Here is a 13,629-nt window from a genome sequence, read left to right as displayed (position 1 = left end):
CCGCTGTATCAGCTGTTCTTTCCCAAATAAATTACCAAGAATGTGTGGCTAGGTAGATGAGAGAAGCAAAGTGTATGCGCGAGGTGCACAAGCAACATTATGCATGCGCCCTTAAAATAGCGTCTGAACAATACGCCAATGACTTTAAACCAGGTATTTCCTGGTTTGTGGTGCAAGTGGTTTCTGAAACTGCAAAATAGCACCAGGGAACGTTTGCGCCAGAACACGCTTCCCCCTTTCGCCAAACCGCCCCTTGGGGCGCACGATCATTCCCTAATTTACCGACGCTTGGCGCAGGAGGGAAAAGAACGGTCTGCGCCAGTTGCAAACTAGCAACGACACATGCGCCAGTGATTATGTCAATTGCGCCGGATGCAATATAGGGCCCATGATCTGCTATTGCAGCTGTGGCGCAGTGTATTTTGCTGCTTGGTGGGACATAAACAACAAATAGCAGGATGCAGCCAAATTCCAGTGCGAGATAAAATGGTCTCAACCCAATCGCTGATTTTATTTTGGACTGAGCGTAGGTTTGCTAAGATCATGGAAGGTAGGGCTGGTCTGAGTTTCATCTGCCGTAGTCTCGGATGGTTTATCTTTCTTTCCAGTTCTTTTGGTACCTTATCCAGCAACGCGGGGGGTATTTGATCTGAACTTCTTGGCGTAATCCGGAGGGCTAGAAGTATGCTGCGAGCGTAAATGACAGGTTGGCTTGTGTTGTAGCATAGTGCTGGTCCCATAAACTTTGCCAAGTGAGTAAATCCACTGCGAGCCCCTTTCAGGCAGGACTCGGCTGCTTTTGGTTCGGTCTCATCCATCCACATAACAGTTCTGAGTAACAAACAAACAACATAACACGTAGGATTGCCAGAGCAGGTATGCGTGTCGCCAGCAGAGCAGCACCATTCCTGAGGTCCTCTCCGAAGTTCTGGGCACCCGCAATATGCAGGGCTCTTAGACTGAGGAGTTACTGATGAGCCCAATGCCAGAGCTCGACAGCCTTTCGGTGGAAAAGAGAAGAGCGCACTCCCCCCTGGCTGTTTATGTACGCCGCCGCCGACACGCTGTCTGCCCTGATCAGAACAAGGCGGCCACGTACCAGGTAAAAGAAATGCAACAGCACTTTCCTCACAGCGGCGAGTTCCAACCCATTTATGTGTGCTTTGGGCGTAAGCCACTCGCCTCCGACTGAGTGGGAGAGGCACGTTCCTCCCCAACCCATCAACGAGGCGTCAGTGAAGACCACAACGTAGGACGTCACTCTGCCCAGGGTGTTCCAGTCGCCCTCTCTCACACATCGGAGCAGCGCTCTGATAGTGAGCATTCTGAATTTCCTTGCGGCAGCAAATCTGTTGAACACGCGAAGATCCAGAATAGGTCTCTTCTCCCCTGACTTCTTGGAAACCAGGAAGTAGCGGGAGTAAAACCCTTGGTGTGACTCGTGGGGAGGAACGGTAGTGATGGCCCCTTTCTCCAAGAGACGGGCCACCTCTGCTGCCAGAGCCGTGCTTACCGCTGGGTCCCATAGCCTGGTCTCCACCAAACCCATAAAGGACGGGGGACGGCGCTTGAACTGTGTGGGCTCGTGTAACAAGTCTCCAGTCCGCCCACGAAGCTCAAAGGGATGCCGCTTATTTGAAGCAGGTGAACTAGAGGCTATGTAAACACGCCGTCCGGCCGCCACCCTACAGCCACCAGACTGAAGAGGGGAAAGAGGCAGCCTAGAGGAATGCACAAGAAGCGTAGGATGCAGTTGGCCTAAGGAATATCGCTCTTTAGGAAGTATGTACTGCCGTTCAGCCAAACGGTCTTTTGAATCTTTATTGAAAGGTACAGAAAGACTGGGAGCCAGCTTGCGGTACTTCTGGCTCCGCTGTGCTGCTCCCCCCCGCTGGTGCTGCGGCAGCATTGGGGTAGAAGGCGGCCCCCTGGAACGCTGAGGCCTGGCTTGACCCCGCTTCCTCCCGGCCTGCAGGTTGGAGGAGCCCGTGAGAATCGCCCCAAACCGGGAACGATTCTCACAGACTGCTGGATGACTCTTCCTCCTCCACACAAATGATGAAAAATCATATAACACAACAAATAAGCAAACAACTTTACCTCAAGTCTTATATAGCCACTTGCTGCACTCGTGGAATAGCATTCTTCTTCAATGACACTTTCTTTGGGTTCTTTGGGTCAGCAGCTCTTTTAGGAATGATGAAGTCGTCCTTATCGAAATGAGCACTGCAGACACGGTGATCCTTCTGCATCAGCATCTCGATTGGTGTCTCAATGTCCATATTCAAAACAATAAGCCACTGGTCTACCAGAGATCGTCATTGTACCGCGATGGCAGTCACACACTGTTCACACTGCTACTATCTGGCAGACGCTACAGGAGCATGAAAGCCAGAACAACCAGACTTAAAAACAGTTTTTATCCACAGGCCATAAGGCTGCTCAATTACTCTCTCATACACTAATGACACTCTGTATTTGCACTATATTCAATACTGTGAACTGTATTTATTTTCAACTGTGAGCTTCTTTTGCACTATGTACTTATCTCCTAATAATATTCAATATCCAATGTATATATTCAAGCTTCTATATTTCAATGTCTCTCAGGGCCTTCTGCTGTATGCGAGCATTGCACATGCTAAACAGCACCTTATATTTAACTTTTTTTTATATTTAACTGTTTTTGTTTAACTAAATTCTGCTCTTTGTACTGATTTTTTTAGAAGTTTAGTTTATTTATCTACTTTATTTGAAGTATGTTTTGTGTGAAGGGAACATGCAAATTAAGAATTTCATTGCCCAGTGCAAACTGTGTTTCCATTGTGTATATGACAATAAACGATCTTGTATCTTGTATGGAAAGTTTCTGGGGTGTAACTTTTCATTTGTTTGCCGCAGCCGGGGAAAAACACAAACACGAACCATCTCTCTCTCTTGACTTCACGCTGTAGATGGGTCGCCTTCTCCGGTGCTTGAGCTGTCCTTCACTCTATGCGTTAATCACGTGTGCAGTGCGTCTTCTGTCAACAACGTGCCATGCTTGATTGTAGCGAAAAAATATTTTGTAACTGTAACTTACATATGCAAGTCCTTTAATTTACATGTCAACACTTGCTGTATATTATTTATAAATATAAATTATATAAATTATAAATTCCAAAACTTTCCTCCTTGAACTGAACTCCGGCACATTCGGCAATCGACTTGTGTGGACTTCCTGTAAACACGGACCTACCGGTAATGCTTGTTAAAGTCTTTTTAAAGTAACTCCGGGTTTGCAAACTAAGTTGATGGTGGTTCGTTTTATGTGTTGGGACCCTAGTCATGCTACTGCAGAGGTTTGGTGCTATTTTTAACAATATTAGTGGTTCAAAAAGGCCGATTTGGAAGCGAAACTCAATGCCCCAAGCCAATGACAAGGACGCCAATCATTGCACCGGGCAAACTCTAATACTCGATTTTCAATGAAAAAGGTATCTGGAGGGCTTATTTGATGGGTTTTCATGCCAAAACAAAGACCCTGGGTTCAATTTTTGCCGGAATTACACTGATCCTGGTCACTGATAATGGTCCGAACCTCCAAATTTTTGGAAATTCCGAGCGCTTTGAAGGCGACATAAGTGCTGCGAGACAGGAAATGACGTCACAAGTGCAGCTCAGAAGGCTGTTGTCCGAAGCATCTTGAACACACCTTACTGCTACCATAGGAAATGATAGAAGTGAAGGGCATGACTCCAAGTGAAGACCCCCCCACTAAAGCGGTCGACATCTATCGTGACACATGGATTCGCTTTTTAGGTAAGTACTTCATCGTCCTATATTTGTTGCTGACTTTAAAGCTTTGCCTCCCGATTCTTCAAGATGACAAAAGAACATTCATTCGACCCTGAATATAGCTTACCTATATTAGCATACAAGGCTAACCAGTTCAACCATTAAAGATATATAAATACTTGCTATGACTTTGTAGGACGTTTCTTTGTACCTTTGTGGTCGCAGGACGTATTCTACACATGAAGTAATGGTTATATTGTTTTTAGTTTGTTTCACCAATTGAACGTCATTTAACTTAGCTTTAGTTCATTTAACGACCAGACAGTACAGCAGGGACCAGCAGATCATTGTCTGCTACTTGATGCTGTCTGTGTTGAACTGATAAAAAACATTTATCACTCAACGATGACCTCTGAAGGGATAAACATTGATTCATGATAGTTGAAACATTGGGCTATTTCGTTGGATTACTAATTGATGTATACGATGTCTATATGATGTACAATTCAAATGAAAGGCTGGCCAGAGCTTTGACCCCAAACAAACCATTCCGCTGCTTTGGTCAGAGATTGAGCCAATACTTCATATATAGACACATCCAGGCCTCGTTCCAAAACAGAATGCCTTGGGGTGCATCTGAGATTACAGGGGGTGCACCAGCACTATACTAAACCAGCTACCCAGCTTCAGTTCAGACTTCGCTATTTACTCAGGCCTTTCTACCAGTAGATAGACAAGTACTTCTGGGTAGTTCTACTGACATGTTGGGACAAAAACATTTACTGTGCTTCATATCATGTGTATCATATCATGTGTTGTGATGTGGAAAACATTTTAGCTGCAAAATTAGCTTATTGATATCCAAGCTTTGGATATGAGATAGGTTTTTTGATATGTGATGTGTGAGGTGTAAAAAAGAACAGAATTCTACACTGAAAACAAAACATGTGACTGCAATGCAAAAATAACCTATTTTTTAATAAATTGTGGCAGGATGTTTGAAATAATTGAACATTGTCGTTCACATTGTAACTTTAAAATAAAATAGATTCTAGCTGAACAAGGAAAGGAAAAAAACACTTTTTTCTGTATTTACCAAAGTGAACCACTAAATGTCATGGCTTCTTGTACTGCCTTTCTCTGTCTTGCATTTAACAATAAAACCCAATAAGTAATGTTACTTTCACAAAAAGTAATCAGTAATAGTGCCTCTTAAAGTTAACACGATTGTAAATAAATACAATCAAAAGACAACTGGCAAATATGGGTTCTTATGAACATAATACATAACTAAAATAAGCTGTTGTTGACATACAGTGCTGCTAGAAAGTATGTGAACCTCTTGAGCCTAATTGGAATTTTATTAGCCATTATTAATTCATTTTTATCAATATCAGTGTGTGTGTGTTTATCAATTCAAAAAAAAAAATCTCCAGAAATCAATTGTGTAGTTAAAGATTCAAATAAAACTAATTATTTGCTTACTTGTGTGCAAAAGTTAGTGAACCCTGAGCTGCATTGCTTAAATCGAGCAGGTAAACACAATCAGGTGGGACACATTTAGTGATTAACCTGAATGGGTTAACTTTGGTGAGCCTAAACCTAGCTGGTTTGATCTGTCTTATCTAGTGCCGCCCAATTTCTTCCCTAAAGATCTGTCATTACATTGGTCTATTTCATCACTACATTTGTCCCACCTGATTGTGTTTACCTGCTCGATTCTCTTGCGCTCCACCTCCAACTACGAGATGGTTAGTGTTACACCTTTCCTGCTGTCGGCTCCCAGACCGTATGAGGAGCACAGGGGAGACGTTCCCTCCAGGGCCGATGTTCTTTTGGGGGTAACACCTTTCATTTTGACCGGCAGTGGGTCTGCTTATAGGTCGGAATGAAGCGGCCACCGATTCTTGAAAGGCTGGGTACTTTATTCTCACACACAACCGGACTCGTTCGTTAATTCTAAGGCAAGACCGTGCAATGCATAAATTGGTGATTGGAATAAAGTAGCAATGTAATCAAATGTCTAAGAGCATTTAAAATCGATATTAAAATGACCAACGTGGTACAACAAACACAAAGAAAATAAATCTCTTTACGGGCGCCACCATTTTTGTTGTCAAGTCGTAAGGTCGGCCTCACTGAACTCGCTCTATACTTTCAGAATAGCGAGTGGGACCGACCAAAAGGGGGCGTTCCTCCGTGAAATGCCGCAAGAAAGCTGGCAGATTTACAACTTACGACTAGCACGTACCGGCGTACCATACAACTGGATTACACCCTTAGACTGACACGCGCTACAGCTCGCGCTCCTCGCTGACGTCACTCACACACGTACTGCCATTCTCGCGCGCACACAAACGCTACTCTCTTTACATTAGGTTCTTTAAAGGCCCCCCATACTTGTGTTGAGGTTATGGTAATTTAGACATACAGGTCATACTCAGAAAATTAGAATATCGTGCAAAAGTTCATTTATTTCAGTAATTCAACTTAAAGGCCAAACTAATACATTATGTAGACTCATTACATGCAAAGTGAGATATTACAAGCCTTTATTTGTTATAATTTTGAAGATTATTGCTTACAATTTATGAAAACCCGAAATTCAAAATCTCAGAAAATTTGAATATTGTGAAAAGGTTCCATATTGTAGGCTCAAAGTGTCACATTCTAATCAGATAATTAATCCAAAACACCTGAAAAGAGTTCCTGAGCCTTTAAATGGTCTCTCAGCCTGCTTCAGTAGGATTCACATCATGGGGAAGACTGCTGACCTGACAGTTGTGCAGAAAACCATCATTGACACCCTCCATAAGGAGGGAAAGCCTCAGAAGGTAATTGCAAAAGAAGTTGCATGTTCGCAAAGTGCTGTATCAAAGCACATTAATAGAAAGTTAAGTGGAAGGGCAAAGTGTGGAAGAAAAAGGTGCACAAGCAGCAGGGATGACCGCAGCCTGGAGAGGATTGTGCGCAAAAGGCCTTTCAAAAGTGTTAGAGCTTCACAAGGACCGGACTGAGGCTGGGGTGAGTGCAGCAAGAGCCACCACACACAGACAAATCTGTGAAAAGGGCTTTAAATGTCGTATTCCTCTTGTCAAGTGGCTCCTGAACAAAAAACAACGTCAGAACCGCTTACCTGGTCTAAAGAAAAACATAACTGGTCTGTTGCTCAATGGTCCAAAGTCCTCTTTTCGGATGAGAGCAAATTTTGCATCTCATTTGGAAACCAAGGTCCAAGAGTCGGCAGAAAGATTAGAGAGGCACAGAATGCAAGATGCTTGAAGTCCAGTGTGAAGTTCCCACAGTCTGTGTTGGTTAGGGGAGCCATGTCATCTGCTGGTGTTGGTCCACTGTGCTTTATTAAGACCAGAGTCAACGCAGCCGTCTACCAGGAAATTTTAGAGCACTTCATGCTTTCTTCAGCGGACCATCTTTATGGGGATGCTGACTTCATTTTCCAGCAGGACTTGGCACCTGCCCACACTGCCAAAACTACAAAAACCTGGTTCAATGACCATGGGATTACTGTCCTTGATTGGCCAGCAAACTCGCCTGACCTGAACCCCAGAGAATCTATGGGGCATTGCCAATAGAAAGCTATTGAAGCAGCCTGGTCATCCATAACACCTCAGCAGTGCCACAGGCTGATAGCATCCATGCCGCATTAAGGCAGTAATTCATGCAAAAGGGGCCCAAACCAAGTACTGAGTACATATGCATGATTATACTTTTCATAGGGCCAACATTTCTTTATTTACAATCCTTTTTTTGTAATATTCTAATTTTCTGAGATTTTGAATTTTTGGTTTTCATAAACTGTAAGCCATAATCTTCAAAAGTATAACAAATAAAGGCTTGGAATATCTCACTTTGCATGTAATGAGTCAACATTATGTATTAGTATGACCATTTAAGTTGAATTATTGAAATAAATGAAATTTTGCACGATATTCTAATTTTCTGAGTATGACCTGTATATTATAAATATTTCACAAATTTTTCAATTATCTTTTATTTCAGCAAACTAAAATACTGTTTTGGTTCTCATCCGCTATCCGCCCGCAAGGAGTTCTTAACCTGCCCGCATCCCCCCCGTGAATTTTAGGGACGTCACAATCCGCCCGTTTTAGCAACTTTTATGCGGGTAACCGTCGGGTACCTGCGGGTACACAACCTGTTGCAGGACTCTACGCACAGTGTTTGTTCTCCAGTTCAACACATGCACTTTAGTTTAACTACATTGTTGCTGATTGTTCCTTGTACTAGCTTTTTTGGGCCAAGATAAAGGTATATCATTGTTTTTCAGACTGACCTCTATACTTGTCCGTCTGCAGGCTATGCCAACGAGGTGGGCGAGGCCTTCCGGGCCCTGGTGCCTGTCAGCATGGTAAGGGCCACCTATGGTGTGGCCACCGTCTATGTCACCGCTGACGCTGTGGACAAAGGGAAGAAGGCCGCGGCGGTGAGTGTTGAATAGAGAAGGATTCACTTATACTCCTCTCCTGCAGCAGAGGGCAGGACAGTGAAGGTTTGTGTGACTGACTCCCCAGTATGCAGCCTACCTGTAGTCGTCTTGAACCAGGTTCTTGACCCACTTGTATCTGAATTCACTGTAAGCCGCTTCGAAGCGTCGGCCAAATAACCGTAATAAACAGTGAATGGAGTCCAAGACAAACAGGGTTAAGGGTTCAACAGTAAGGGTCCGATGACCAGGAACTGGTGAACAGTATCTGGGGATCAATCTTTCAACAGTAAAATGTTTAATTTACTGTTCTGATCCAGACAGTGCTAAACCATTTTAGCATCTCAATCCTCCTGTGTTGGTTATTTGGCACAGGCAGAACTGGTGAACTTCAACTTTTGTTGTGTAATAATTTTTTAACAAATGATAAAGAAATCGATCTATGAACACGATATGAGCAGTAGTTGCAGCCTGTGCCTTTCTGCATGCTTCATTATTTGTAATGGGTTTATACTGAATCCAACCGTTTTAGTACTGAATGTGTTTAGGTGTTGTTGTTCTTCCCCATAGGCCCATGGAGACGGCCCTGGGAGGACAGCCAAGGTGGCTGCTGCTGTGGTCGACACCTTTGTGTGGCAAGCCCTGGCGTCTGTGGCCATCCCCGGTTTCACCATAAACCGTGTGTGTGCCGGCTCGCTCTACCTGCTGGGCCGCACCACCAAGTGGCCCCTGCCCGTCCGCAAGTGGACCACCACGGCCATCGGCCTGTCCACCATCCCCTTCATCATCACGCCCATAGACAGGTGAGGGGGTTAAGACTCGCTGGTACCTACAGTAAACCCTGTCCGCCATCCCCCTTATTATCACCCCTTTAGACAGGTGAGGACCAGTAGGACGGTTATGGGGTTAAGACTCGCTGGTACCGACATGTTAAGTAAACCCCCGTTTTAGCAGGAGAGGTTCCGCCCACCAGTTAAAAGAAATGCATCTGAACAGTCTGCAAGGTTCTAGAAATAACAGCCCCATTGTGTTCAGTTGGAGCAGGAGGAGGGGTGTGGTTGGACAATGTGATTGAAATGCTTTGACACGTTTATGCATGTATGCGTAGCGTTAGCAGTAGGCTGTATCATGTGTCTGACCAGACCGCTGAACACGGTGAATACATGTCTTCTCATGTCCTGCAGATCTGTAGACTTGCTGCTGGACGCCAGCCTTCGGAAGATCTACGGGGGAGGAGAGAAGCAGGACTGAGGGGGAGACCCAAGAGGAGAACCGCTGCTGTGGAGGCCTGACACCTCATCCGGCTCATGGTCCTTTGTGAACTGTGCAATACAGTGCTGGTTCTTCCAGGAGAACAATGGTTTTATCAACAAATACATCTTTATTAATGCATCCACACAATATACAGATTAATACATTATTCTTGTTGACCATGCCCTATTGATCATAAATAAAGATTTTTAGATGCTTTGTAAGAGACTTTCCAAAGGATATAAAAAGAAATGATAAAAACAAAGCTAACTATATTTATTTCCATAAACTTTAGGAATATTTCACCAATATATCTAATCTGGGACTATCAGTCATTTGTTTAAAATTAAATCTGAAAATTAGATTGTAAATGTGTACGTAAGGATAACTGCTGAAAGAAGGGATGTAGTGGATACGATGAATTGATACGAGCCATGTTCACAAAGATGGAACTCATGTTACACACTGCACTGGTGGTTTATGAGCCATACTCTCTGCTGCTATTCTGACAGCATGGGGTCCACCATGTTACGCTCTTACTGTAATATTTCTACTTCTTTCACTACTGTTTCACACTCAGGTTACTGCTGTTCAGCACAATGTGTTCACTTGTGAAGCCATTTCATTTAGCACAAGAGTTTTTTAACCCATAGCAAAGTGTATAGTCGATTGATTTATCGTATGCCTTGACATTAAGGTGTACTTTATTTGAATGTTTGTGGTATCTTGTTATGATAGATCTTAATAACTTTAAATGTAGGAAATATGTGGATGATGACCTGGCTATTGTTAGTGACCTCACATAAGTATGATGAGCTCACAGATCTACACTGGGCTTTCAATGATATGGTTTACTCAGGCGTAATACATGTATCTTTCAAGGTATTTTTTATTGATTATTAGGACTTGGTAAATCATTCCTCCATAATCTGTCAATGGTTTGGAGAATAATTGTGTCACTCAGTCAGGAGTCCTAGATTAAGTCCATAAAAACTCTTCTAATGTCCAAATACTTGTTGCTGTATGAATGAGAAGGATGGTAAAGACAAATATACTAACAAATATCTATTTTATTACTGTTGGGTGGCAAGTGTATACTGTAGCTATGCAAGGGAAACATGGGTGGGACCTGTAAACTGGGCATTCAACTATAAGGGAATTCTTCAAGTAGACTTTTTAACCATCTCTTTTCTTTTAAAGTTTTGTTCTGTTGCACTTTGTCAAAGCTTTATGTTTACTTTTAAGTGACATGCCAATAAATCAGAATGAAAACCTATTGATATATTTTCATAGTTCAGTTTGATATGAATGCATGTTTTTTGTAGGGGTCGTTTTTCTGTTATTGTAGACATAATTGTAAACACAATGAAGATTAAAATACTACACAAAAAAAATCATGAAAATAAATAAGGGTCATCCATAGGATTAAAATTTGGTTTTTAAATGTTATGCTTTGGCAGTTGAAATCTGACTCTTGCGGCATAAATTATGGCATGGTAACATGTATTTGTTTTTGATCCCTAACACATTTTTGATTACATTTGTTAAACTAGCCTGCTCTGCAAGAAAAAACGTCACTTAACTTTTTATCATGTCAGTATAATCAAAGCTGCATCGATTGCCACCACCCATCCACATCGATCAACCAGAGCATCGTTTAACCGCTCTACAGAAAGACCCTTCCCGCGCTCTTACACAATTTTATGATGACATTAAAATGTCTGCAAGTTAATAAAAGCAAATCCCATCTTGACTTATTGTGAGGGGCTGCGTAGCGGCCAATGGCATACGAGTGGGGAAACCAAAGGGACCAATGCAAATAAATTACCCTGATTGAGTATGCACGTGGCAGCTGTCACCAATTATTCTAATCAAGCACATTTTTTTTTGTACGTGTAGAGCTTTACCAGAGCTTTTAGCAATGGCTTGGTTTTTCAACGTTTTGGTGGCATTATATGTAGGCCTAGCTGTAGTCCAATCAGGTAAATATCCTATGTTTCACTACTTTTTTGTATTGTAAAAATAAATCCTCCGGGAGTTGAATGATGTGAAATATATTACCCTCGTTTTCACAACTAGATTTGAAGAGAGCTTCACGCACAGACGGGTTGCCCTACCACTACCGTGGACAATGGATTCTTCCGAATGACGGTCATCCATACAGGGTGCAATCAGAAGAAGACTTACTGGAGGCCCGGACCGCCGTGATGCAGACCGCTGCTCTGGTGGTCACGGAGCAGGAGGCTCCACAGCTGGGGACCAAGCAGGAGCCGCACAACCTGAAGGAGCAGGGTGAGCAAAAGATGGCATGTAGACCTACTGCAGTTCCCAATCATTGTTGGGAGCATATACTATGATTTTATGAATCATGCACCCAATATTTTTCAAAGTTATTGCTAATCTATTTTCTTATAATTTAATTTTGCCTAACCTTCTCTGTTTTGCATTGTGTTTAACCATTATGCTGCCCATTAGACCCTTAATGGTGGATGTAGGATGGAGTAACACTCCAAACAATTCCTCGAAGGAGGGCTCGTCTGTTCCCTAATGTATCCTCCTTTGGGGTTGGAGTTCTCCCTGGGACCCCTGAGAGGGCTTATACATGTCTGGTGTAGCTGTTCTAAACTGTCACTGTTAAGGGCTTTCAAACTAAATTGACGTGACATGACTTTTGACTATTTGATTCCTATTAGATGATGTTGAAGACTCTACCTGGTGGAACAGTTTAGTGTTGGCAGCCGTCCTGTTGGTGTTTGCTATGGCCACTCTCAGCGTGGTCTATTACCTGTGTGTCTGGAGAGGCGGGCGGATCTACTACCAGCCCCAGCACGACCTTTCCTCTGGGATGTGAACAATAAAAACTCCTGTAAATACGCTTCTTTTTGGAGCAATAAAATATCTTTGAAAATGGTGAATCTGCGATTCTCTCATTCATATTACAAACTTGTTGCCTTAATATAATATCTCCTTTAGTTTTGAGATATCCTGCTCCCCCCCCCCATACTTTTACTAACAAAATACGAACCCTCACCGCACCCCATTCTACAGAGCAGAACCCCCTCACGCACTGACCTCAAAGGGAACAACATCCAACATTAACCTTGTGTTTGCTTTACATTTTGGATTTGTACAGATATTTAACATTAAAACATTTTTTGTTCTATACTCTGCAAGTGTGTGAGTTATGTAAGGATATGTTTTAAAGTGAGCTGTACGACTGTCGTGTTTTGTTTTTTTCTGAAGACTTTACAATATGTCCAATTGTGTAGGCTATACTTTAACCTATCCAGGGTTTATACCCAATTTTATCATTGGCTGGACTGTGTATACTGTCATCTATTTAGGGTTTATATATAATCGGTTAGTTTCTGGCGTTGTCTGCGTTGTGTTTGGATGAAGAGGCCCAGACCAGGATACTTTGGAGGCGATCTCCGTTTATTCTGACAAAGTTGTAAATAACAACATCCTCCGGTCAGCTCTTATTAACGTGAGCTCCTACACAAATTAAATGATAGAAATATGTTAGTGTACTACACAATAAGTTTAAGCTAGCAGGTAAACTTATAAATGTAGTTTAACAGTGGCTTAAACATGGACATTAACATCAAAAGGGGAGAGGCAAAAGCGTGAAGCACATTTATAGGGGGGACCCACGAAAGTGAACGTCGGGGTACAGAAACTTGAGTCTAAAACGTTCCACATATTGACTCAGGAGGCCGGACATGTCAGGTTATAACTATTAAAACAGATTTTGTGTAATTATAATACTACATATTACTGTTGTATATTTGACTCTGTTACACATATTACTGCTGTATAATTGACTAACATTCACCCCCCTAGAATTACGTAAAATTCTGGGTTGTAAAACAATCCACATTCATAAACACACTGGACATAAAGAAAACACACACACAATAAAGTCGAATGAACCAGCAATGAGCTTCCTATCTAAAGGATAAGAGAATCAGAGACCTGCGTGGCGCCCAGCAAGAACTCATAATACTCAATTGACAAAGTCAGGTGCCTTATACACCACAGATACTCAGGCCAAACAATGCGTGTAAATGAGACAAGAAAAAAAAAGTTTCACACAGCAGCATAATATTATCACAACATAAAGAGTGTCTTAAGAACAC

General features: G+C 42.5%; 1 protein-coding gene across 1 annotated transcript; it reads left to right on the top strand.

The window, feature by feature from the left end:
- Window positions 1-3,678: 3,678 nt before the first annotated feature.
- mtfp1 (mitochondrial fission process 1) lies at window positions 3,679-10,766 on the top strand. The gene is made up of 4 exons (XM_079735293.1): window positions 3,679-3,801; window positions 8,112-8,239; window positions 8,810-9,042; window positions 9,424-10,766. Exons 1-4 carry the CDS (start codon window positions 3,714-3,716, stop codon window positions 9,488-9,490), a joined length of 516 nt encoding a protein of 171 aa, XP_079591419.1. The 5' UTR covers window positions 3,679-3,713; the 3' UTR covers window positions 9,491-10,766.
- Window positions 10,767-13,629: the final 2,863 nt, after the last annotated feature.

The sequence above is a fragment of the Pollachius pollachius genome (genome assembly GCF_949987615.1).
Source record: "Pollachius pollachius genome assembly, chromosome: 4".
In the NCBI taxonomy this organism is placed as follows: domain Eukaryota; kingdom Metazoa; phylum Chordata; class Actinopteri; order Gadiformes; family Gadidae; genus Pollachius; species Pollachius pollachius.
The sequence above is the reverse complement of the archived record's forward strand: the minus strand, read 5'-3'. Positions and strand labels throughout refer to the sequence as shown.